Source organism: Parambassis ranga, chromosome 19 (assembly GCF_900634625.1).
Source record: "Parambassis ranga chromosome 19, fParRan2.1, whole genome shotgun sequence".
Classification (NCBI taxonomy): Eukaryota; Metazoa; Chordata; class Actinopteri; family Ambassidae; genus Parambassis; species Parambassis ranga.
The window spans coordinates 3,765,446-3,793,195 of record NC_041039.1 but is presented as its reverse complement, the minus strand read 5'-3'; the positions used below and the strand labels follow the sequence as shown (position 1 = coordinate 3,793,195).

Sequence of the window (27,750 nt, the reverse complement as noted above, 5' to 3'; positions counted from 1 at the left end):
AGGGCTGTGTAGAAGATGACGCAAATGATAAGCTATGTCACAAAGAGAGGACAGCCTATACACTACAAGGTAACTTGTCTTGTTGTTGTTGAATATAATTAATAGGAAGCAGTTGGGACTGTCAGAACTTGTTGTGTGGAAACCTCTCGCAGTTTATTCCTCCATTGTGAAGAGCCAGCTTGTCATCCATCCATCCATCCATCCTTATTTCTTTCCATCCTCATCTGCCTCTCACAGACACACATCTCGCACTCATAAATCATTCAGATGTTTTCCAAGTCTCCTGCTTCATGTTCTCAAAATCAGAAGTTTCTGTCCACCAACACATCAGCTGATCTTAAATCTAAATCTCTGTTAGAAAATAGCAAAGCAGGGTTGTTTCTGAAAAACGTCAAGGAGAACATGGAGAATGATGTGACAGCCAATCAGAATGCCTCGTAGTCTCCACATGTCATCACACGTTTCACCCTGTTCTCACCACTCTTTTTTACAAAATTTAAAAGACAGATTCTCTTTGATGAACCCAATGAATGCATGGGGAGTTAGATAGAAAACATCACATGCTAAAGCTTCAAGTTCAATGCATAAATCCATTAATGAAACAGCCAAAAAAAAGATCTACCCGCTCATATATAATCAGGATGCTATCTCTCTCCTCATGTTTGAATGTTAGCTGCTTGTTGCATCACACCTGTGGAAATCATGAGCCGTTTATGCGTTGCACGAATGCAGAAACAAGGTTGTCATTCATGAAGAACTACCGGCTTGCAGTAAAGAAGAATTTGCTCACGTAAACAATGCTCAAATTTTTACCACCTGGAGTTATGTGGAGCTGGGTAGTGCCTACATATACAGTACACCCCCCACCCCCACCCCGCATACCTCAAGTCCCAACCCAATGGTAATATTTCAGAAATGTGGGGCTATAAAATCAGGCTGTAGCATATATATCTTCCAGGCTTCCCCCGTGCAGCAGTCACTCAGCCGGGAAGAGCAACACTGAGGATTTGATCAGCTCAGTAGTTTACAAAAAGGCAGGACTGTGGTACTTCCAGCGCCTGCCTGCTGTTTTCAGTTCAGTTCAGTAGTTACAAAGTGATGGTTTCCTGGGGTTGCGTTCAGTATCACTTAAGACTAAGTGATGGTGTAGAGGTTGGTTTAGTTTATAAAAAAACAAAAAAACAAAAAACAAAAAGGTAAGCCGGCCAGACAGGCCAGAGAAGTGAGGTGTTAGTTAGAAGATGCTTTTTTTATTCAAAAGCAACAAGTTTTTTTACTGCATTAATCTCACAGGTAAGTGTTACTGTACATGCCACAAACATGTTGGCATGAAGGGGGGAAATAAATAAAGACAAAGGGGGGAGGGGTGTTGATCATGGCCCACTTGCTGCAGGATGAGGAAGCAGGGCACAACTCTTCCCATGACAGGAGCAGTCTATCAGTCTCAGCACACTCTGCTCATGGAAGTGGATGTAGGGGTAGGAGAGATTCTAGTGCAGGATTTGTACAAAAACAAAGTGTGAAGTGTCCTTTACTGATGTGACATTACCCATTCAGGTAATTTGTGTGCTGATGTTTTTTGAGTCTGGGGAAGCAGAGGAAGTCGTGCAGAGGTGGGGAGTTGAAGGTCCATCATTTTGAAAGTACACGTCTCTCACTTGCATGTGTGTACGTCATAGACACGCACACACTCCTGACAGCTGACGTAGCAGCACCAGTGGAAGATGCAGTGGCACTTCTCTTTGCGTTTCTCAGTCCGGGTGTTGTGGCCCCGGCCGCAGCACAGGAGGTCGCAGCCCTCAATGCCGTGTGACGACACGTTACAGACACGGTCTCGTGTCCCGAATGAACCCGTCTCTGGGTTTGGCTCACAGAAGTTGGGTGAGCCCTCATAGTAGACCAGGTCACGCTCAGTTGGGTGCTTGAAGAAGGGATACTTGACCCGCAGGGTCTCCACCCAGCCTCGTGACTCACGGTGCTTCTCCACCACCATTTCTGAGGCGCTGTCGTACTTATCCTTCAGGTAGTCGCCCAGCATTCGGAAGTCTGGCTGTGCCCACCAACAGGTCTTCACCTCACAGCTTCCAGAGAGGCCGTGGCATTTACAGCGCAGGTGCATGTGGTCCAGGATGGTCTGGAAACAGAAGACACTTTAGAATGTTAGTGGTTATGTTTCAGTCTGCAGGGTTTATCAGGGAGGTCTGTCTATGAGCACATACTGGCAAGTGGACTTTGCTCCTTCTACATACAGCTGAGTTAAAACATGGCAGAGACAGCCTGGAAGACGACCCCTGTTTGAGTCACTGTCTCACAGAGGAGACCCCTAGCAAGATCTATGACATGTTCTTAAATGTGCAGAGCTGGTTTTCTTCACTAATGTCCATGTAATGACATTATCAGGGGCCAATCCTCCACTTTGGACTTTAGACTTGTACTTTCACATACGTTTTAAAATGACACGCAACAAGTTCATTACCCAATTGTATGTATCTTTAGCAGTTCTCCACTAAACATGTGTCTTTTACAGCATTTTCAACTCTCAGGGCCCTCTGGCAGTGGGAATGTGACACTCAAAGGCAGATTTTGGGAGCTTTCCTTTAAAGTGTATTTAGCATGTACTTCAACTCAGTGCTTTGTGAGCCATCACTAGCAAACATAATCTTGTTCGAGTCAAATGTTTAGAGGGAATTCAGAAATGCAGACGAACAAAACCACTAAAGACTTGCAGAGCAGGCCAAGAAAAACAATAAGCCACTGGCTGCTATTTATTGAAGTGTCATGCAGCTGTGAAGTACAGAGGATGTGTGCTGCTGCTCATTCTCTCTGAAGTCACTGGTTCATATCTTAAGCTTGCTCCCGTGGGGCATATTTTTGTTTGTACTTTAATTCAACAGCTATATATAGGTGCAGAATTCCCCCAGCTGGGGCGGAAGGCAGGTGGCTATGGCACCTCTGGGTGAGGGGGTAGGGTGGTGGGGGGCGGGGGTGGGGCGCTATAGTAGTGACATCACACTGTGAGCTTGTCATGCCGACATTAAGAGTCCTGGGCCCCTCAGGGCTAAATAATTGAGCGTGAGAGGGCCAGGTGGAGAGGAGCGGCAGAGACTCCTGACAGTGCTGGTGTTCACGTAGCTCCTGTGGTCGCTCTGACTGCTCCTGTGTGCTCTGATCAAAGGGCTGTCTTGTTGCCGTGTGGTCTTTCTGTGTGCCCCTCAGCGAGCAGACCAGAGCCTATTTTTTTCAGTGACAGCAGCCAGTGATGTGTTAAGTCAGAGTTGTATTCCATCTTTTCCCCCTCAGCACATTCTGGCTATTTGACTGTTGGGGATTTTTTCATTGGGATGCAAGGCATGAAAGGCAAGGTGTGGGGGCAAGGCAGGCAGGAGTGTTTCTTAGATGAGTAATTAACCAGTCATTCAAAGTCAAGTGTGCTCATTTTGAGATGGAAACTGAGAAATGTGTGGACAAGTCAACAAATCCGTGCCTGTCATATGAACAATTAGTATCTCCAAACAATAATGCTTTGTGAAACAATGATTCCTTTGTTTAATTCATATTGTTCTCAGGTTTAACCCTTAGTGAAAAGAAACACATAAATATGCAGAAACAAACAGCACTAATAGGTGTTTGACAGGAACATTAATAGATGGTAGATATACTGTAGGTATTGCAGACTGGGGCTGACTACCATGACAATGCATCCCCACTTCAGTGAAACCCAGCTATCTCTAGTCTGTGTTTTTGGTAGTCCACATACAGTCGCAATGTTGTACATACTCAAAAATGAAATCTGTGTTTACCGTGCGCCCTGCCTCGTTGTTGTGCCGGTTCATCGCTGATCGGGCATCTGGACGATTCTCTCTGGCATCAGCAAACTCTCTTGACACCAGCACACCGAACTCTGCATCCTCACTGCAGCCGCCCCACTTCCAGCCCTCCCCGGGAGGTCCCTTGTGGTGGGAGTCGCAGCCACACATGGTGGATGTCCCTTCAGCGCAGGAGCGTGTCACTGCAAATGCAACGCCTGCTGAGGCTATGGCGTGGACGAATGCTGACTCTCTGGTTGCTGAAAGAGACAGATGAAGACAGACAGGAAGAACATGTGCAGAGTGTCAATCTTGTGTCATTGACAAGGCAAACTTTTCTGCTGCCAACATCCAGACAGAGGTAACGAAAGGGATACCTTCAGGCTAAAACCTTTTAACACAACATTTCATCTTTGAGAGGGCACATCTATGTACAGACATCTGTCACTGTGAAAAACAAGAGAAATACTCATTGATGATCATCAAGAATGAGGAAGCACATGAAGTAGCCTTAAAACAGAGTCCCTACAGTGACATCAGCCTATTGTGGTAGTGTCAGGAGGGCCTTACGCTCAGTGGGATCTCAGTGACCTCCTGTCATCCCTGAGGTGTGCTGCTTTGCATCTGGATAGTGTTTCAGGAATGTTGTAACCCCCTCCCTCCCATCCACCCATCACTGTTCAGAGCCCAGGGCCTTCATGGTGAAATCTAGCAGAGTGTCAGCCTGTTTCTTTTTTACACTAAGGGATAGAGTTACACCTTCTTTGAAGGCAACAGCTTATTATGTAACCAGACACCATTGTTTCACAATCACAGCACACTTACCATGGTTTACCCATTACACTCCAACTCTGGTAAAGATGTACAACAACACACTGACTGGCTGACTTCTCAAACGCTTTGAGTGGCCTGAATTTTAGGATCTTCACAATTGTGTGAGTTTTTTAAATTTGTAAGAGCATGACCAGATAATACAACTTGTGTTTTGCTGACCACAATGACCAGAAATTCCACAGTGATTCCGCTGCCAAAGACCCCACCAGACTACACTATAAACCCCAGACAAAGTTTACTAATGTTTAGCTGGAGGCTAGCTATATTTTCCCACCCTCAATGTGACACAAAGTTTGTCAATAAATAAACCTTTTTATGTTCACCATGTTTTGTGGTGTGAACACATTGCTGCAAGGTTCATCAGTGGTAAACTTCAGTTTTTTGGCTTTCTGAACAAACATGCGACGCAATGAAATAGTGACTGGGTCCTTTTTTGTTCGAGTCCCTGCTGAACCCTTATATGATTGGGTGACATATGCTTCTCAGGTTGGGCATCCCTGCTTGCCCTGGCACGCTGAGCTGGACCCTCAAAAAAACCGGGGCCTGTGAGCCATGGGCCCCTGGAGCTCTGGCTGGTAGCCAAGGCTAGTGCTGCTTCTGCTACCTGCTGAGCCCATCAATCTGCCTTTGTTTCCCTTGTGTCACACTGTATTATCCACACAAAGGGCCCAGCGACTCGCGCCCCAACAGCCCCGCTCTGCCCGGAGCTGGCATTCCCTAAACTCCCTTAACTCCCCCCCCTCTCCTTCCAGCCACCCCTCCGCCAACACCCTGAGCTGAAATCCCATACACCACCACCCACCACAGCACCTTAACCCCCACTTCCTCCAGGCATCCACCAATAGCACCACCACAGCTTAAGGTGGCTATGACTGGTGGTTGGTACTTCTCTAACTCCAGCTTTTTCATTCATCACTCCCAAAGTGACACACTTGTCCACTTGCCTTCCTTTGCTTCCTCCCTCCTTCCTATCCTTCCATATCCTGAAGTGCACACCCGGTCTAGGTTGGGAGAGATCCCCTTTCAGCCTGTTTTCATGACAGAGTCAAAAGGGCGTGTGAATGGGGTGTCCGTGGGAGCTGGACTGTGTGAGGCGCGTACTGGCCTTCATGCACAGTAGGGGTTGAGCGGAGCCCCCATCCCTTTTCTATTGCCTGTAATCTCATTTGGCCTCCCCTCTCCTTTTTAATTTGACTGAGGAGCTTGGACTGCTCACACTGCCCATTGCTGCCCAGATTCCTTCTCCTCTGATACACAAGCTAATTCATTTTTAATCTGCACTCACACAGAAACATCTACCTGTATAATAAGGGACTGCAAGCCATTAAGCAGGGCACCTGTGTCTGTTGTCGGGTTCACTAAGTTTGTGTAAATGACACAGATAATTGTGGGGATATCTAATGTTTAGCATCGTGTGTGTGAAACACCTGATATATGTCTCTGGTGTATCAGCTGTACTTGTCAGTTTTTGTTGATAGATTTGCAGCATTTACTACCTTTCATGTATGAGAGTGTAAACATAGTTGGGGAAACGGAAAAAAGCTACTGACTCTGAAGACAAATGTTATATTGAGGGCAAAGATGGATAGAAGTTGAATAATGTGTCAGAGCTTGTACCTGTGCTCATTTCTCACTGCAGCCAGGAAAGGTGTATATTATTGTAATTGCCCTAGTTAGTCATTTGTCAGCAAAAGCCCAGAGAACGAGCAGTGCTAAGCCTCAGGGAGGACACTTTTAAACACTATGTTTTGTAACCTTTGCTATATAACCTGTTTCTGACAGAAACCACTTAGATTCTGCAGACTTTCAGGACAGGTTTGAGAATTTGTAAAAAAAAAAAAATCTACCTTTGTCAAGCACAGGTCCAAAGATGGCCAGGTTGTCCTTGATGGTGGTGCAGTTCCATCGGCGGCCCCTGAACTGGTGCTGGCATTCCTGGATCCCCAGCTTCACACCCTCTGCGACACTGGGCATAATCTCAATGTAGTTACGGCAGAAACGCAGCTGCTTGGGCACCAGGCCAGGGATAGAGCCACACAGGATGGGTTGGGAGCCCAGAGATGAGTACTGCTGCCCCAGGGCCAGGGACCTGTGTCACAGAGAGAGGGAAGGCATCTTAAATGAGGTCTGGAGACCTTCATACATAGATCTCATTAATGTTGTTACACATTTCTAAGTGGGTAAATTGGGATGGTTAAGAGCAGGTACTGTGCTTTCTAACTATTATCAGGTTACCTTCAACCAAGAACTATATCACATATGAAATACACCCACAGCCATCTATAGTTACTCACAGGATGCTCAATGGTTTGAATGACTGCTGTCTGGACCAAACATTCATGACTTGAAGTCTGGTAAGGCACGCTGCTGCTTTTGTATGAGCTTACCTCACAAGGTAAGGGTCCTGACTTTTATTAATCTGCAATTTTTGGAGCAACCAGACAACTTCTTTATCAAATTTGGTTTCATGTATCATATCTGCACCTATCATAGGTCCTCACGCTTTCACAGTATTTTTGGGTGCAGGAAGCAGCTATCGTCATAGCTTTCTGTAATCTCATCTTCTACTGTAAGCATAGTCGTAAGACAATACATTGATTCATAGTTGAGTGTATTGACTTGTTTTTTTGATGTAGCTCCTTATTTTGTGTCCTGAGGTAGGGGAAGTCTAACAGGTCCACTTCAGGACAGGGATACATGCTCTTAGAACTGACAGCTCACAGTCTTCCCACTTGTTAGCATGTACAGATCTGCTGATCTAACAGATAACACACCAGAACCTGTCTGTTCACTTTGGGAAAAGCCCCTTCATACAACTTCAAATATATGAAAGCACCTGCCCTCACAGTTCCATCATTAATTTGTGGTTTTCCTGTGGAGCTGATGTTTAAGAATGACAGTGTGCCGCTAAGTCTGTCGCTGATGGACAAAAATGGCACATCTAAAGCGGTGTGCCTTACAAGAAGGCTCGTTGCAGATGTGCCTAAGCAGGGATTAATCACAACAACGAGACAGCCAAGATCAAGCTGTGATGCCAGAAACCATTATAGTTTCATTCAGGTAATTAATTTTAATTGCTTTCTATTCCTCTTGAAATAAAAGAGAGAGAGAAAACATGTTTGCCATGCCCATGTTTTAACATGCTTTTAGTGGTGACAAGCTCAAACAGATGTGTATGGCTTCTTTCGGAAGGTCATGTATTTACAGCTCAAGCTGCTTGTTTCACGTGTGAGAGTGTTTACAGGGTTGATGATGCATAGAACTTAACTGGCACGGAGCAGACTGTAGTTGTAGGTGGACAACATGGCGCTGGAGGCCATGAGAGGATTACGGGAAAACAATTGATGCTGATCAGATCAGAGCGCCACTCAGGATGACCTCAGGACCCCCGCAGGGTGCAACCCAATCATAGCAGCTACTGACTCTGACAGATGAGTGCAGCACAGTGCCCCACCCCAACACAAAAGTCAAGCCATTGAAGTCACAGGAAAAAAAATCCCCCCTTAGATAGGTTCACAGCTCATTTGCGCTTTTGCTTTCTACTTATAGCTACCACCAAAACCCTGCCTGCCCCCACACCCAGTACTGTTTCTGATCTGAGGTGAGCATTGTTACAGCAGGATCCCAGGTATCAAGGTGGAGCTTACACTGAGGCATGGGGCTGAGTTGATTTACTTTTACAACTGGTCTAATGGACTATGATGATCCCATAATCAGATATGAGCCACTTGTGTTGTTGGCATGAGCTTCTTGACTGACACTGACACACAACAAACAATTCTCATGTTTCAGCAGCGGGAAACCCTGTCTCACAGTTCCTTCAGGAACAACAAACAATACAAAATCATCAAACACAAGACAAATAAATCCTACCCAGCAACAAATAACTAATATTTTTTTTAACTGAAAGTCATTTTCTCAAGCAGAGTTTGTAATTTGATAATGCTCATCAATCTGCAGTCATGTTCTTGTCTTGTTTACCCTAGCAAAGTCAGCCACATTAGCTCATCAGCCAGCCTCAATTCCATTGACATCACAGAGTTCAAGTGTTGCTGACTTCACTCTGTCTGGTGACTGGGTGACTAAGGACCCTAATTACACTGTCTGCTAGCATGGTTACTGCCCATTAATCTCTCAGTTATGGGATGGACCAATTGAATGATGCTTGCACAGTCTTTAACAACATCAGTTAGTTAACTCAAAGAAACCTGCAGTGAGCCATGGATGCTTTCAGACCACTGTGCCAACTTTAGCTGCAGTTTGCGTCCCACTCAGATCAGTGCCAGCCACTCTGAGAGCACTGGCTTATCCACAAAACCTAGGCTTAGGCTGATGAACTCCATTAGCAAACCGCATAAGACTTTGTGGTAGATTTTAGACTATAGGCTGTGGGCCTTCCAGTCTATTTGTCTTCGCAGAGGACATGTCTCATTTGATCCACATGGACATAGGAGATGCAAGTGATATTTGTTGGCTAGGTGCTAATGATCTTAACCCTTAAGGGTTCCTTTGCCCATTGGGCAAAAAAATATGCATGCAGATGCATGCATGTGGACCGCATGTGTGCCGTGCCTGCTTTGCCTCACTTCTCGGAAGATTCGAGCAACGTGTCTCAACCGAATGAGGGAGCAACAGACTCAGAGACCTCCAGAGAGGCAGTATGCCGGGGGAATCTGCTGCAGGGGACGAGACAAGCAGCAGAGCGGCAGCAAACTGCAGGGCTTAGCAGGTGCATGCTCAGGCATGTTTATGTGGGGCCTCTACTGGCCTGGGGGGTTTACAGCTTGGTTGGGGGGTTTCTGGTGTCTAAACTGAGTTGATGTGAAAGTATGATGGGCCACTGAAAACCACAGAAATGAGGCAGAGGAAACAAAGGAATTCCACTGCACACCTTGCTAAAGGGTGGAAATTCATGCAATCAGGATGATAACACTGTCAACAAAAACTTTTGACTCAGCCTCTCCCAGTGCAATAAAACTCAGCTTCAGTGCTGCTGCCTGTCAGAGAAGTGGGGCGGCAGCTTTTACTTTGCCGCATCTCTCAGGTCTTATTTTGTCTCGGTGAGCGCAGTTTTGAGCAAAGGGTGATCCAAGGAATCTGGTACTGTCTGAAATATGTTGCAGCTGCTGTTGTGGGAGGTCTGCGTTTCAGGGGTCAGTGTGTAGCACGCCTGTGCACAGATGAGCTCTGTATGTGTGACAACCTATGTCCAGGGGCGTAAAAGGTACCAGGTGACCCTGTGAACCTGTTGAGCGGAACATGACATGTGACCCCACTGCCTTTAGCCCAATGGCCTGCAGAAGTTCATGAGTAAGTATCTGAGTATGCTCATCACCAGACTTATTAGACAAACAGAAGGTGTGTCAAAGTGTTATTTAAAAAGGACCTTAGTTTGAGCACAATTTTGAATTCTAATGAATGCATACACAAATATTGTGAATCTTGTATTATACATCTGAATGCATTTTGTTTTTCTACTTGCAACGGTAGTTACAAATCACTTACAGTCAGAGTTTCTACTTGTGAACTTGTAGTTTATACATTCTGTTTACTTTACAATGAGTGGCAGTCACTTCTTGAATAACTTAAAAAGACATCAATAATTTTAGCTTATGCCATGGATTGTGCCTGAAGCGTCAAGTGTGTTCTGTTGCCTCTGCCGGCTCCTGGAAGACCTCTGCAACTTCAGGCTGCAAGAATATGGTTTGCATTAAACTTTAATCTACCTCCATTTTACCTCTATATGTTGACGCCGCAGCTCAACTTGTCAGATTTGCCTTGAGGACATTGTGTTGTTAAAAGAGGCCCTCAGAGAAGTCAGAGATGCGCATTGAAAACACTGCCATCAGAAACTCAAATTTAAATCCCACAACAGAGTCCACGGAAAGGTAGAGACACTCAGAAGAGAGTAAGTGGGCCAAGAAAAGTTACAGGCTTTGCCCAAGGATGGGACTTGGGATGGGATGAAATGCAAAGCTCCTGTCTTTGTTTTGTAGTCTTCTCTCTTTCTTTGGCACTCTTTTGATTTGTAGTCCTACAGCTCCTGGCTGATCAGATTAAAAATGACAAGACCTGAAAAATGTTCCAACCTGTTCTTACTTTCTACCTCATTTGCCTTGCCTCTTCTCCCCTTGTTCTGCAGACTGTTGCAGGGACTGTGGAGTTGGGACAAGGAGCCCCTGCAGTCACAAGAATGGAGACAGGGAAACTGAACTGAGTGTAAATTTGTGAACCTGCCTGTCAGGAGAAGAATGAGAGCAGCAGTAGCTGCACTGGAGACTACAAGACACTGACAAATGCTTGTCAGACTGGAAACTTTGAATGCCTGTAGCTGGACACTATAGAGTCTGAGCTGAGAGCTTCTTTGAATGAGAGTCTTGAGGGACTGCATGAATGAACCACAACTCAAATAGTGTATTGTTCCCCCGTCTCTGTTCAACAGGGGCGGCTTATTGGCACCACTGCTTGAATTGTCAGTAGTAATGCATTCTATGCAAATCATAACTTGTGATGGATTGTTTGGAATCTTATATTCAGTGCCTGGAATTTCTTTGTGGTCTATAAAAGTTAATAAAACACTAATTACTGTTGACTTTCTCGTGGTTGAAAGTGAAAGAAGATTCTTTAGAACAAACCTGCTTAATGAAGCATCACAGTGTTGATCAAAGCCCAACAGTTGTTAGGACTCTGATCTGCTGTTAAAGGACCACGTCACTATAAACCAACTGTCTTGCATGTTTTAGATTCTCTTCGACCAGCCTTTTGTCTGCAGGGCAGGGACTGAAATGTACTGGCACATTCTAGATCTGGATGATATTTCTTTTCATGTCTTTAAGATTTTCCTTTTAACATACCTACACATTAGAATAAAAACATCAGGTCTCAGTTTTAGTGAGACCTCGCTCCTTCTATTTGACCTGATGTAAAGCACCCGTTCATACCATTTAGAGATGGTAACGTTCATCCCCTCTTCCTCTCCACACTGCTTCTGTTACTGGTTTGGGTGACCTGGTCAGTGACCTGAGGGCTTTGACTGGATCCAGGCTGTACAGGTGTGATCAGCACATCTTTGTAACTGACCCTCTATGTCAGGGAAATTGCTTTTTGCTAATAATTAACCTCTGTAACAAGCCATGCAGGTGAGATCAGCCAGGTAATGAAGACTTTAGATAATGGTGTGTGTGTGTGTGTGTCTGCCTTCACACGTGTCCCCTAATGATCTGTTTGCCCCTGGCTGTTGCCGTTTTTCCTTTGAGGAACTGTCCTGGCCTGTGTTTCAGTGCAGCTAATAGCTGTGCACCAGGAGACTTTGTCATTTCCTACAAGAGCACATTGCATGTCCTTTGATGGTGGGTAAAGATTAGGACTTGCCTTCACTGCTTTGAAATACCACTCTCCTTTGAAGCTCTCACCTAGCTCAGGTCTGACTGAATAATGTCATCCTACACATTTGTTCAAAGAGGAGAAGCGTTGTGCGTCGTGAGGTAATATGTCTGGTCAGAAGCAAACTCTTACTCCGTCCGGTTACATGAGACCTAATACTCCACTATTATTCATTTTACATTATCAACTTGATACAGTCATGTTAGTTCTGAATAAAGACATATTTTATAATTTAATATCCAAGGCACCTGTGGGAGATTCTGATATTACTTCATACTTAATTTTGAACATGTGCAAATACACCAGTGACCTTACAGTAAAAGGAAGGCCATTTTATTAGAATATATCGTGCATGTAGATGTAGAGACTGACAGTCCTTTTAAAGACCTCACCTGAGTAATTGTTTTGAGTGATATTGTCTCTATGGCAACCCTGTTACTGCTCAGTGAAGGATTTTGCTAACACATAAACACTGACATCACTCTTTGCTTTGCATTTCTTTTAGGGCTTTAGCCCAAGATTGCCTTTGACCCTGGCTGTTTGGTGGCCATCAGGCATTCATAATGGAACCTTTACATTCTTATGAATCACATTCTTTTGGACCTTCCTGCTCTTTTCTTTACCTTTAACTACACTGTTGAGAACAATGCCCTGAACATCCTTGATCTTTTCACACGACGCAGCTGACGGAGGATTTTCTCATTGTAAGAAAGTGACCCCTTTGCCAGTGGTAGGGGTTTGTGGAGTTGGAGGTTGGATTGGGGATTTTAGTTGGGGGGGTCACACTCAGATAATGACATTCCTGAGACCCAGAGATGGACTCTAGAGCCCCCTTCAAGCCACTCAGGTTGAACTGGAAAAGTCTGTACGAGTATACTAGACAGATTGGTAAACCTATGACATGTAATGTTCCACCGCTGATATAAATGCCAGTGGTTCTTTCATACAGATCAGCACATGCACAAAAGCTGTACTTTACTTGCCTCCAAAGTGTAATGGATGTTTAAACAGGATCACAAAAAGATACAATTTCTCTCTGTAATTTCATCTCTCATAGCAGCAGCTATGTAAATGTACAGTAATCTTGTAACAACATTGACATTTTAAATAAGTCTGCAATGTTTCTGTTTTCTCATGCATCTCTAACAGCAGCAGCAATAACATAGGATTAGTAGAATAACAGCTATTGGATTTAGGCATCTTGTGGCTGTGTGGTACGGTGATGCCTGATGGCTGGTGTTGGATAAAATTCAATTCTTCACTGAATGTGAATGCATGACTCTCAGCTGGGCGCTAAGGACACTGGTGTTTAATAGGAGCAGCAGATTTTGTTGTCAGCTTTTTGATCGCTGTATTGAGGTTAAAAGGTGAAACCATAGCAAAGCCATAAAATATTTGTTTTAATTTCAAACCACACAGAGAGGATGGCGTTGTCAGATAATTGGACAGACACAGTGAGGGATCTGTGGAATATGTGGGGTCACATGTTAGCTTTAAGCTGTCAAGAGTTCTCAATTTTACTGTACAAAACTACTGTTTCCCCAACATTCTTGAATTTCAAGAAGGCAATTTACTGCTCTGTGTCTCCTCTCCAAACCCAACTCATTTGTTTGCTATGCCTTTTTCTTCCTACTACACCTCTTCATCATCCATATGTGCATATCACTGGAGTTTTTTTTATGCTCTGTTTTGTTTTCAACACCCCATGTTGTAAAAGCAAGGCTGCCAAGCATAAAGCAGTCAAAACTCCTCTTTCCCTCCAACCCGTCTCACCTTGGCTGGAGAATTTATGGTCAAGTCATCGCCCCTGAGACAGAAGCTGAGAAGAGCCTGCCTGGGCCCTTTACTGAAACTCGGCACCCTCTTGTTTGACGCACCACCTCATTTTGTCTCCCTGTGGATGAGCTCAATACCGCAGGCTGATGCCACTGACAGTGCTGTTTGACACCCATTCCTCAGCACCTCCCCAGTCACCTGGAGCTACGGCTGCCGTTTCATCTCCACACCACCAGTAACCCCTACCCCAGCCGACACTATAAAATTTGCTATCCAAATCAAAGGTAGTGTGCTTTGTTAGGGTTTGAACATTATACCAGTGACATGTAAGCTCCTTGAACTGAACAGCTGCAGGTATTTCACACAGAGAGAATCCCAAGCTCTTTGTCGCTGTTGTCTTACGTCCTTGCCGAAGCCAGGAGTGGGTGTTAAGTCCTCTTTGCCATTAACACTTCAGCCCTGTGGCCTGTGTGCTTGGCAGCTGCCTGCTCTGTAAATGAAACCAGAAGATGCTCGCGGTTTGGACAGTGTTACAGTGGGACCACATGCTAGTTGGGCTACTAAAGTGCAGTAGCTCTGACAAGTATTGTGCAAGCGAGCCAAAAGAGCTTTGTCATACACCCACGCAAATATCTCCAAAATAGAAGCTTTATGTTACAAAAGAAGATCAGGAGCTATGAGGTCAGCTGCATGTAGCTGAATCCGTAATGAGATAAACCTCTACATTTCAGTTGCTGGTGCCAAAAGCGTTTTGGGATAATTTAACAAAGAATAAAACCCTGCGGCACATAAACATATTGTCTCTGACAAATCCGTAGTGGAGGGGGTGAATTGTGCTACAAATGAAAAGCAAATTGATATGCTGAACTGTTTTTTTTTAATGGTTTGATTTAAACCCAGCTGCTTTTTTGTGGTAGACCACACATTTGTAATGTTTTGTCAGTGGCAAACATTTTGTGTTCAACTCGTTAGATTGACTTCATGGGGTGTTTTGGGGGGTCGGCGGCTTAAATGTAAAGCAGTGATGCACAAAACAAAAAAAAACAAAAAAAATGACACTGATATTATCAGTCATTAATCTTGTACTTCCTAAAATTATATTATTGTTATTAAGAAAAAAGATTGATCTCATTTTGGAAAAAGCAGCCTTTTTTAGGTATTGTTTGGTTTTTGCGAGCCATGTCAGACTTGTCATTGTCCTTGAATGAAAGTAATAATTATTACATTTATGTAATAATGTAATAATAAGGATCCTACTGACTCCAAATGTTGTGTACAAACACTTACAAGTCCTTCCAGCACTGTTGACAATTCATTTTTCACATGTGACCATTTGCAAATCTATTTTTTCAATTTATTTATAGGATCCTAAATTAAAAATAATCTGTCCTCTTTGCATCACAACATACTACAATATGATAAACGGACCTGAGTATAGAGGGGAAAGAACGGCAAGCCTTTTCCGTTACACCAGTATTTGAGGTTAAGATTCTTTGGACTGGGCCGGAGAACATTTTTCCACGCAGTCAACTAAAAGTGCACATTTTGCCCTCTCAGAAATGATCATTTGACCAAAAGACGCTCTCTCTTTTATGCTGCTATAGGATCTGATGTTGAAACTGTGGATTTGTACTCACCACCATATGGGATAGCCTCCAAGCACCCGTGAGCTGGACAACCACACACACATCAAATATCCAATCAGATACAAATCCATGAGGTAAGCTTTGTGGTGTGTGAGAGGGCAAATGGATCAATACATAGAACTTCCAGTAGGCAATGAAGAAGATGAGTTTCCAGGAAAAGAAGCTTTAGGGCAGCTTGATTGTTGAATGAGGGGAAAATTAAAATGATTTTCAAAAAAAATATATCTTGCTCCTGTTTTCCCCCCTTCCTTGAGTCGGGCCAGGAAAGTGTGTCTGTCTCCTAGTAGTTAAGAGAATAAGTGTCTCTTACACACATGCACACACGCTCCTACCCGTCCTCTCCTTCCCTCCCTCTCTCTGAGGTTCTTCCCTAAGGTAGATATCTTTTTCTCTCTCTCTCTCTACTTTTTTCTCCCTCAGGATGCCTCATCCACAGGCCCAATATTAAAGGGGGGAGAGGCGGGGGGAATGAGGTTTGGAGATGTCAGCTGGCAAGCCAATCACAGAAGATGGCCTTAGGTTACGAAAAAAAATTATTATTCGTTCCCATCTGTCAATCACACGCCACCCCCTGGTAATGTGGAAAAGAAAGGAAAGAGTCAAAAGAGGGAGGGAGGGAAATGAGAGAGGGAGGTATAGGGAGGGACACAAGGAAAAAAGGTAGAGCAGAGTTGTTACTCAACTTGTTTCATCTTTGATGATTGGGGGGAAAAAAAGATTCCCCAGTGCGGCTGGAGGTAGGTGATGTAGGTCGACTTCTCCTGAGAAGGCTCTGCAGCAGTGTCCACACACATGCTGACACATTGATTTTTTAGGGGTTGTGCCCTGACTAATTGATCCGGATATATGTGCATACAGTGCACTCACACTGACACACAGGCATAATCTCAGTCCCACTCACCAGCACATATACAGTGAATTTTCTAAATTGTTGTCCGCCCACCCCAACAGGGGAGGACATAAAAGGGAACACAATAAAGCCATAAACTGTGGTGGTGGCTGGGCCAGGCATGCAGGGGTTATATGCTTCAGCGGCCCAAAGGCGACACATTTTACATCAATACTATTGTCATTCTGATGGGCTGTGGGGCAAGCAGCCGTGGAGGGGTGGGTGGGGATAGAGAGTGAAGGAGGAGGGTGGGACACTTGTGATGGACTTAGCCTGAAGTAACCACGCATCTGATTCACATACAAGGAAACTGATCAGGACAAATACAAACAAGATACTCAGCAGAGATCAAACAGAGGCGGTTGTATGATAACAATCTAGTTAAGGGTTTTGTCTCAAAGGATTATTAAGTGGTCATCACATAAAGAATGACCACTGCAAAGCAGTAATGAAAGGGTTCATCTGTGTCAATTTCATACTTCATTCAACTGAACTTCCTATATCAATTCTTTTAATAAAGCGGTGTGAGGCGGATACTGTCCATGCTAACATGCTGCTACAGAAGTCTGTTTTATAATTAAAACTTCTCTTTTAATGTGGTATTTTTATTAGCATTCCTTCCTGTAAGTATGTTGCATTACAGTACTGTACCAATGCAACAAAACTGGACAAATTACAGATGCCTCAAAAATCATACAAATATTAGTATATTTCATTGTGCAAAAGCAGCATTTATTCCTCAGCAGAATATCTGACGTGTTCCCTCTAATGTGTGTTGCCTGGGGGCCGTGGTCTTTCTGCCATAGACCTCCAGGGCATGAGTGAGCTCGATGGACTGAGGGGGCTGTAAGGTTGCACAGCAGGGGCTGGGAGCGTGCACTGAGGCTGAGTGCCTACTGCAGGGAGAGCCCGGTGACCAAAGTTTGGAGGTCAATAGTGGAGTGCCCCCTTTCACCCGCCTCCTCTGTGTTTTATTCCTCCACGACAAAGAAGGTAGGGAAACAGGCAGTGACTGAGCAGCACTCGACCTACCGCCCTGTTTAAGAGGAGGGATGGGGGTCTGCGGGGGGTAAATATGAGATAACTGATATCTGAGTGAAACGTGTGCTCATCCTGCTCTGCAGCCAGTTGTGGTGGGGAGTCTTATACACTGTACCAGCAAAGATGTCTTCTCAATGCCTTAAGTCGAGATGCGGTATGTCATACTGGTGCTGACAATGAGGCAGGCCTGTTTTCTATTATAAACATTGTCGTGTGTTACGGCATCATCAGAAATGTGCCTAGCTCAGCTCTGGGATTTGGATGACAGTTGCTATGTAGGAGTGATAGACAGTGAGCAGGGCCAGAGATGGATTATGGGAATGTGACAGAGATCTAATTTATGAGTGCAAGCAGAGGAATCAGTCTGCGGCCTGCATCTGAACAACATTGGAACCACGTTTCCCAGGTTGAGGCCACAGTGCAGCGCAGCTGTCTAGAAAGGCAACAGCGATTGAGGTCAAAAACATTGGAGCCTGATACTGAAATGTGACTCAACAACACTTGTTGTGCTGTCTTGAATGGTGTGTTTTTTTTTTTGTACAAATGTCTGCAAAGGAAGACCTGAGTGTGTGTCTGCATCGGTAGGTGCACAGAGGGGGAGGCAGACACAGAGGTCCCCTACCAGGCTGGTTTCTACGGTGACCTGAGAAAGGCCGTAACCAGGTCCGGCTCTTTCTCAGGCCTAATCAGCGTATTACCACAAAGAAGGACATGTGTTCAGCCCCTCCACCTCTCTACCCCCCCACCCACCCACACACACACACACACACTCACACACACTCACACACACAAACACACTCAATCCGACTAGCATGGCTGGACATAGGCAGCCAATAAAACCAGGATTAGGAGGGTATCTACACACACTGGGCTGTAGCGAAAAAGTTTCTGAACACGCCCAATCCCGCCCGACTCCCTTCATTTCACTTGCTCCCATGTTTATATCCTTCTTTTGCCTCTTCCTTTCAGAGCCCTCACCCTGTAAGCTCTTCAGACAAAGGGGCATCCAGAAATTACTCATTTTGTTGGACTAGTCCCTCTTGCACACCTCCCTCTTTATTCTTTGGATCCTGTGCTTTCTGCTGTTATGATAATGAAATGTGCTCCATCACAATGACAAAGCCGTGCATGTGGAAGAGAGAGTTTATGTGAATTCATGCTCCTTGACATATTTTGCATGGATTTAAGATGGAAACCTTCCACTCAGTTTTAATCATGAAACAGATGTTGTTTTGCCTGATAATTAATACCTGATGATAATAGGGACCTGGTGTGCAAGCAGTGTGTTTTGTCTGTAGAGGAAGTAAATTGTGTGTACTGTCATGGAGACTTTTTCGTTGTCGCTTGATGGCTGAAACCCTCCTATCTCACAGTCCCTGCTAATGTGTCCTGGAAGTGGAACAGCATTAAAGATGATATTAAAACTTTTAAGACTCAGGACAAAGGCAACAAGATCTCTTCGCCTAAATAAATCTTTTTCATTATAGTAGCAAACACTTCATCCCTCGGCAGTATTGGTGTGTGTGATCCGCTCAGTAAGGTCCCACAGGGAAGAGCCTAAACCCTCAGCGGTCTTCAGCCGGACACTGAGGCGGTCTAATTAAAGGGCACTTAAGCCCCACAATGTGCGGCAGTGCAGGTTGGTGTTGGTGGGGGTCCCTGCCGAGAGGGACAGAATTCATGGCACTCGTAAACAAGGGGGTCCGGCACAGAGGGACAGACGAGGGCTATGTGCCAGAGACTTTGTTCACAGAAGATGAAGAGTCAACAGCCTCCCCATCCCTCACCCCTCCTTGGCCATCCCCCCTAATAACCACCTTCTTCAGAGAAGCTGCAAACAATGCCGTCCTACTCCCCTCCTCTTGCACTCAATCACTGCTGGGACAATGAGGGGAGCCCCCCCCACCCCACCACCTTCACCATCCTTCTGCCCCTCCCCGACCCCCAAACAGACACTTCTTTTATTGAAATTCTTTGGCGTTCTAATCCTCAGCTTCCTCCAGGGGAAATAATGGACTCCCTGCGTCAGCCTTTTCCAGCGAAGCTATCATCCAAGCCTGCCTGGGTCACAAGTCCACACCCCCTATTGGAGAAAAATGCCCCAGCAGTGTCATTCCTGTCACAATCAGCTCACCCACAGGCTTCTCAGACTCAGTGCCATTGACTTAGTAGGTATTAATAACTGTATATTTTAAGGTAACATTCTCCACAGCTTTTCTCAGTTATGAATGTTGATTAAAAACATGTCACTCCTCTGCAACAATGCCACCCTGATCACAGATGGGGTATATCGAATTTGTTATTTATTTTTATTATGTATTTCTAAATTGTTTCAATTTTTGACTTTAAATCATACATTCATATGTTACACCATTCAAATTCAGAACTCACAGAGTTCACATTGAATGTTGTCTTACAGTGAGGTTGAAGTCTAGAAAGTGCTGGAAACAAAAATAACACATACAAATGTCCAGTTTTTCCTATATTGTAGACAGGCTGAGGATATCTTGGATTGCTTTACCCATTAAACTGTAAAAATACAACCCTCATATAGGCTATTAACTAATGATTAAGATGTTAAACACCCTTCTCTGTATGCCTAACAGTTTAATCAGTCTGAGTATAAGCTGGCATCAAGGACATGTATATACAATAATGCACAGTAATTCCAATTAGAACCTTGACAATTCATTTTGGTAAGGTGAGTGATGCTGATTTACTCTCATTAGAGTTTGTACTCCAATGGTGACATCTGCTGGTGTTAGGCAGCATGAGGCACTTTAGCTTTTCAACATATCGTTGTGTGTCTATGTGACCATGTGATATTTGCAAACCTGAAAATCATAGAATGTTTTTTTAAATAAATTAAAATAAAATGTTTTCCAGATGCATATTATAGCTGTATTTTTTAAAATTTTATGGATTTTCGTGTTTCTGCATTCTCTTCAACAAACATTTCTTATACCTGTGATTGGTTTCTGAATGTTGAATGTTCTCCTTGTGCCAAAAATATAAACACTATAGTTCTTCGCTACTTCTATCTTAAGAATTTACAATTGATTCTAAGCTTGGCACAGCTGCTGAAATATGAAATGCATTCCATTCTTAAGAGCTCTCTTAAGTCATATTAAGTGGATCACATTACGTCTGAAGCTCAGCTATATGACCTGTGGGCAACAGCCAAAGTGTAAAACAATTCACATGAACATAACTAAACCGCTGTTACATCTGTGGTTTTGTTGAATACAGCCACAGAATTTAGATCTTATCATCATCAGCTGTAGCCCACGTTGTTTGAGCGAGGATCAGATATCCATGCTTTGGCTTTTTCCCGCATGGTTACTGTGAAGTAATACTCCCTGTGAACAGAGGAACTTCTTTAGTTCTACATTATCACTGTCACAAGAGTCACTTTTCAGTAAGCCAGAATTTATCTAAATGTTAATGTGACCTTACATGTAGTTGTCATGATCCTCCCCTCCTGAGGTGTATTTTATCAGTGTCATGTATTTGTCCATTGTTCCAGTGCCAAAAATGATCTCACAGCACTGTCATCCATAGTTTGCATTTGAACAGAACTCTAGGTTTACATAGCTAACACAGCTAGAACACCCACGGCTACAAGCAGATGAGATGAGTACACCGTCTGCCAGCCAAACCTGTTTGATGCTACTCATCACAGGGGTACCCTTAGAAACACTGGGTGTCATGTAACATTGCATGCAAGTAGAACACTGTTGACCCCTCTGGCTTCAGGCTACTGTAGGCCTAAATTAGTATTTGGGCTTATCTCAGGATCTAGAACATGACACTGTTGGTCTTTGATTTTGGGACCAGAGTATCATCCCCGTCAGTCATTTTTATCGCCCCCAGCAAGGTCCTCTCCTCTCACCTTGGCAATGTGAGGAGTCAAGAGCTTCCTTTTGTATGCAGGCATGAAGTGCTGCATTTGTGCTTTAAAGTCAGGGAAAGTAGAAAAGACAACCCAGTCAAACAATTTAAAGTTTAATATTATCCTTTGTCACTTACATATCTGTATCGGTAAAGTGAGTAAACCTCCAGGGTTAGCAATAATTTGAAGGCCTGATCAGAGATGTTACTGGGATAAAATGTTGCTGTCAGATAGTTTTATTTCACCAGCAGTGATCTATCAAAGTCTGACCTTCACAAAACGTGTGTGTGGAAGTGTGTTCTAACATGTGAGTTATTGCTCATCAGGCAACCATTCAAAGACATGTAATCACAAACTCAGGGAATCTTTAAAATAAATAAAGGCCTCTGAACAACCACGGTGTGAGAGCTTCAAAGGGTAGTTGCTGTTATTAGAAGCTTACAACAGACACTGGAAGCAGAATGTCACATATGTTTACCACTCGCTGATATGTAATATTGGATCATTTTCCAGAAATAATGACAAAAAGTTAGTCCAATATTACTGTTTTATTAGTTTAATTGGTTTTTCTTTAGCTGTTTGTGTCAATATTAAACATTCTAAAAAGATTAGATTTCATTCTAAAAACAGAGATACATCAGTATTTTTGCTTTAGAGACAAATAAGTGGCTCCTAATAAAGAATAGATAGATAGATAGATAGATAGATAGATAGATAGATAGATAGATAGATAGATAGATAGATAGATATTTATATTTTTTAATTTATTTGCGATTTAAGAACTCATATGTCAATCATGCTCAGTCAATTCCGCCTTTCCTGTGACGCAAGGGGTACGTAGCGTACGTTTTTCGACGCATCAGGAGGTCATTGGCTAGCGTAGGTCACGTGCCAGAGGTTTACCAATCACAGGTCAATGCGAAGAGTCGAAATGTGTGGCCGTGAAACGGGAGTAGCGGTGACGTTCCACCGTGGACTGTGCTGTGTTGTCACCAGCTGTTGGCTCGAAGAGGAAGAAAAAGTGGATGTGTATCGGTGGTTGTGTGTCCGCGAGCAGACAGCGGGTCGTTTAGCCACGTTTGGAGTCCAAACATGGCACTAAGAGACTGATTGAAGCACCGGAAAGTCGAGAGTATCTGTTACATAAGTGAAGGCATCGATAACACAAAACTGTGATAACGGACTAGTGCCTATACAGGTCGGAGTTGAAGCCATTTTTCTCCACAGTGAGTGTAATGATTTATTTACTCACTTGTAATAACGGACCTTTAACTCTAGCTGTAGCCTACTATGTGGTTCACGTAAAGGTCTGCGTTACATTTCATTTTGAGGTTCTGACATCTTACACAGCAGCGTGCCAGAGTGAACGAGCTCTTGCTACATTGTTTACTTTTGTCAATCAGTTGCTGTTTACCACAGAGATACTGGCTGGCTCAGCAGTTTTTCTTCAAGGTTGTTTGTCAGAAAATGGCGAATTATAATTTATCCATAGTTACACATTCACTATAGTGACTTCTTCAAGACTGGCAGTGGTCCAAGAAAAGTATTGGTCTTGATTGTATATGTGAAGATGAGTTACTTAGGATTACATTAATAAATATAAAAATTAACAATGATATAAGTTGGTGGGTTTGTAAATTACTTGTAACAACTTTGTGCAGACATAACAGGAAAATGCAGACTTCTGATAAGTAAGTGATTACAGCCTTCCTGTGTTTACAGTAATGTACAGCAAATATGTTTGTAAAAAACCCTGTAGTGTCATTGTAATGTTACATATGATGAGAGGAACTTATTCCACAGCCATGAATAGAACTGATAAATAACAATATAAAAGATTTTCTTCTCTGATATCATTTTATAAGGTGCAGTTGTATTAAGTCTTTCTTGTTTCAGCAGAGTGCTTCAAAGTGTCCCCACCACAGTCATGAATGTGGGCACGGCACACAGCGAGGTGAACCCCAACACTCGGGTCATGAACAGCAGGGGAATGTGGCTGTCTTACATCCTGGGTATCGGCCTTCTTCATGTGATTCTGCTCAGCATCCCATTTGCCAGCGTGCCAGTGGTGTGGACCCTCACCAACCTCATCCATAATCTGGTCAGTAGAGCAGAATGCCTGTGGGCGCTAACACTGCTCACTTTGCATTGACATTTATTGAATGAGTCAGGGCAGCAGAGGACATGTACCGAGCTTAGTAAAAGAGTTTTGAATGTGGTGAATGAGTGAAAGGTAATTCAGTGAAGCTTCCTGCTTCATTGATCTTTGTCAGGTGTTTTGTTAATATGCTGGTGCAGCTTTTTCAATTTCAGTATTGCATCACAATCCTTGTGCAATACCAACTAAATCTTGCTATTATTAAACAGGATATTTTATAGCAGGGGCTTTCAGTGTTTAACCATGCATGTGCTCCAAATCCTGTGAACTTATCTAACTATTAAACTCTAAAACAAACTCAAACATGACATTGGCACTGATTAATTTCTTGTTCCTTTGCAGTGCATGTATCTCCTTCTTCACACAGTCAAAGGGACGCCCTTTGAGACCCCAGATCAGGGCAAGGCTCGCCTCCTTACACACTGGGAGCAGATGGATTATGGTGTACAATTTACAGCTTCTCGCAAGTTCCTCACCATCACACCAATTGTTCTGTAAGTGTAACGCTCTATTTTCATAAAAAAAGTCATAAAAAAGCCAAGAGGCTTAATCGGATAATCAGTGCCTCTACATGATCCGTCGCTACCTTCTTATCTACCAGCATTCTTGTGTCTGACAGAACTACAGCTGCCTTAGAAGCTGTAGTGGATGAGTGATTTCCCCTGTGCCTTAATCAGAGGCTACCCAAACTAAATTTAATTAGGGAGTTGTGGACAGTGGAACTTCAGTCTTCATTATCCTCTCGTCTTCTTGTAGTTTTAAGTTTGCAGAGACTGTATATTGATTAGCATCCCTGCCGCTCTACCTGTTACATAGTGGAACATATTGTGAAGGGGCTTAGTGTGAGCAGCAGTACCCTTTGCTGCTTTCTTGGCTGTTCTGTCCTTAATAACCACCAGAGTTCAGTTTACAGGAAGCACTGAGGTTCCCAGAGGTAGATTTGCCAGCTCAGCCTGCACATTGTAGTCATAGCAGTTTTGCAGGTGTACACTTTACTGTGATTTAAAAGGGCACTTTTTGTTTTGAAACCAGTGCCAGGAAGCAGGAAAAAGCAAGTGGTCAGTCTCTACAGGCTCCAGATGGAAAAGCTACACATCTGCAGAAGTCTTCTGGGAGCTTTTTTTTTTTTTTTTTTTTTTTTTTTTCGCATGTCTTTACTTGTTCAGTAGAGGACAGAATGTGCAGTTCCACATCCTCAGCTCAGAATAATGGTAACTATAGTAGTAATGCCTAAAGGTGCTGCTGGTTTTACATCAGATGATAAATTCCTTATGCAGGAGTAGGAAGCAGCGAAATTACATGTATTTAGTCAAAAAAAACAAAACCAATTTGAAAGAATCAGTTTAAGCTCATGTCCTGGTCTCACACTTACTATGGATAACCTTACGCAGGTTTTTTCAAAGAAGATAAAAAGTAGTTATGTTAATTTGCTTTTTTTCTGTCAGTAATTTGTTTTTTTCTTTTCCAATTTGTCCTGCACACAGTTATATATTAACCAGCTTCTACACCAAATATGATCGGGTCCATTTTGTGGTCAACACTGTGTCCCTGCTCACCGTACTCATCCCGAAGCTGCCACAGCTGCATGGCGTGAGGATCTTTGGGATTAATAAATACTGACACGGTGGGCACCTCCTTTCCTGAGTCCCTGTGGACTGCCTAGAGCACAATGGGTATCAGGCTTCTGATTTGGCTGCAGAACTACGAGGATCCGTGGCTCTTACTCTGCTGAGCAGCAATCTAAATGAAGCCCACTGAGGATACCGCCATGGTACCAAGCTCTGAAAAGTAAGAAGCGCCGAAGAGACAGCACAAAGGGAAAGCTTTCTGTTTGGGATCGTTTGTGGCTACTCTTCTTCAAAAGTATTTTTATCATCAATTTCTGTAGAGTTTTCTGATGACAGCCAGGTATCGAGGACAGTGGACAGTATCTTGTACTATTTAATATCACTGGCACCCTCAGATAGTAATCAAAGTTATTTTGTATGTAATGACACACTGTTGTATTTATTCAGCTTCACTCTGATGTGTAGCTTCCTCTTTCTGTGCTTAGAGGAAAACAACAATACTTGTCGTGAAATGGTAGCAGAGCTGTAAACTGCTGCAAGGCCCAGACACAAAAAACCACAAGATTTTATATTTAGCTCTTACAGCTCTGCTCAGGGCTAAGATTAGGAAGTCAAGCAACTGTTATTTTTATCTGACCATTTCCATATATGGACACCTCTTGTCCTGGTTTGTCACTGCAGGCCTCTTGTCTGGAGCATGTACAGAATGTATGAGCAAGAGAACTACTGATCCATCTCCAATCCTGTCCTGCAGCCTGTTAGCAGATAAATACTTCTGTCCTTAATCTACATATGTGGAATCATGAGCAACTCTGGACCCACACAGACTTACCAGTTTGTTAGGTTAGGTTGTGATTATGCAGAAGGGAACAGAAGTGCACAATTCACCTGCAAAGAGTCAACCGCTATTTTTGTCAGCTGTGGCCCTGAAGACTGAAGAATCAACCTGGTCACTTTTCTGCTTGGTGCTTCTCAGGAAGGCCTAGTGAATTAACCAGTCCTAATATCTGCCTTGCTGGTGCCTTCTGCCATGTAGTACACTGACCAAGGCAGGCCTCATCTTGAACACTGCAATCAGCAAGTAATATAAAATTGTAAAGTTGTGGAGTGCAATAACACTGGTGTGATCCAGTTTTTATATATATATATATATATATATACAATAAATTCAATAATTAAAATGAATTATTGCTGAACATTAAAAAAATTGACCGTTTGAAATATCATAAATTGGAACCGAGGCATCAGTCCAACCAATAAGGAGCATGAACCAAAGACAGAAAAGCAAATACTGCAGCTTCATTTCCTGGTGATATATTGAAATATTTAACATGAAGGGCTTAATTCAGATACATGCTGTAGGCTTTCAAAGCACATGATGACCATCATTGATGACCATTTTAGGACAGCAGTTCTTGAACTGAATGTTAAAAATGAATGTGAACCTGTGCCGCCCAGTGCTTTGGTTTGATAAGTGTACTTGTTTTTTTCTTTTTAAAACAGTGCTGGACTCCAAATACAGTATTTTTTTCAAGGATCATCTTAGAACTCTTTGTAGTTATACTTGTGTATTTGTTTAGTGTTTAATGGAAATGGACAGGATGTGGTGGGTTTGTGAAGACAGAGGCAATGAAAAATAAGTGCACACAATGCCCTTGGTACTACATGTTGTGAGTCAGCCTGTTAAGAGATTTGAAACCCCTTAACCTGGCTTAAAGAACTGTTATCTGCACAGTTCAAGATGGTGAAGAGCTTGAAATCTGTTATAAGTTTATAAATGGCTGTTAATAAACTGCCTCTTCAGTGAATGCAGTTTAAAGGTTAGAACATTATGTTTCAGTAGTAAGCTTGTATTCTGGCAAGCTTTACTACTTTAACTACTGTGCTGTTTGCACAAATGTGATGAATAAAAGTAGAAATTTGTTTTGAAAGTGATACTTTGACATGTTTTATCTCATACAAATACATGCATACAAAAATCTACTGCAGAGCTCTACAACCATACATCTTTAGACGGCACACAGCATCACACTGAGTACAGTCCTGCACTTCAAATCAAACATTTAATTCATTGGTCTTTATTTCAACATTGAAAGCTGATACAGAAACTGTACAGTGCTCGCTCTGTTACACAACACCCGGTGCTTTTTAAACATTGATTAAGTGAAAGTAAGAGGTATTAAAGTGAGGCTTACAGTATTACGTGCAGAAACAAGAGTTAGCACCCCGATAGAAAAAAAAAAACTATTTAATGTAATATAACAGTTAAGCACAGATGGCTGTTTTTGAACATGGCTCCAGCTAAAGTCATGTTTTTAGTATTCACTATAGTTAATAAAAGTGGTTACCTCAAACATGTATTTAAGTGTTGTGCTGTAACAGAAGTGCAAAGCGTGTATCATCAGATTGTTTTAAAGTTTCATCTGACTGTAATGTAGACACTGCTTGATGATAAATTCTAATTTGATCTTGTAAATGAATAGATTTAAGCCTGATTAAGCCTCTTGTGCACAGTCTGGCATTTTGTATTCTAAGGATATCCCCAGTGCCTGGGGCAAATGTGAATATATAACTGATTCATGGTCTTAGTATTTAATTGCATTAACCCCCCCTCTCATATGTGGGGGGTTATATGTGGTGGCCTCATATCTGAGGCATATACTGCACAGTAATGTGTGTGATCTGCTAATTATTGACCCTATAAAATATTTAGAGCATCCACACAGAGGATTGTGTGTTTTGGGAATAACATTATGT

The 27,750-nt window shown here is 43.1% G+C and overlaps 2 protein-coding genes across 3 annotated transcripts; one reads left to right on the top strand and one right to left on the bottom strand.

Moving 5' to 3' along the window:
• Positions 1-925: 925 nt before the first annotated feature.
• On the bottom strand, positions 926-15,532 carry wnt3 (wingless-type MMTV integration site family, member 3). The gene is made up of 4 exons (XM_028431129.1): positions 15,437-15,532; positions 6,488-6,729; positions 3,801-4,066; positions 926-2,134 (listed from the first exon to the last, which is right to left on the bottom strand). The coding sequence occupies exons 1-4, from the start codon at positions 15,514-15,516 to the stop codon at positions 1,655-1,657; spliced, it is 1,068 nt and encodes a 355-aa protein (XP_028286930.1). The 5' UTR covers positions 15,517-15,532; the 3' UTR covers positions 926-1,654.
• Positions 15,533-22,192: 6,660 nt separating this feature from the next.
• Positions 22,193-26,928, top strand: ormdl3 (ORMDL sphingolipid biosynthesis regulator 3). 2 transcript variants are annotated; one of them, XM_028432067.1, is made up of 4 exons: positions 22,193-22,493; positions 23,167-23,368; positions 23,768-23,919; positions 24,910-26,928. In XM_028432067.1, the coding sequence occupies exons 2-4, from the start codon at positions 23,195-23,197 to the stop codon at positions 25,043-25,045; spliced, it is 462 nt and encodes a 153-aa protein (XP_028287868.1). In that variant the 5' UTR covers positions 22,193-22,493; positions 23,167-23,194; the 3' UTR covers positions 25,046-26,928. The 2 variants fall into 2 exon arrangements, with proteins under 2 accessions (XP_028287868.1, XP_028287869.1); XM_028432068.1 differs by having other exon boundaries at positions 23,164-23,368.
• Positions 26,929-27,750: the final 822 nt, after the last annotated feature.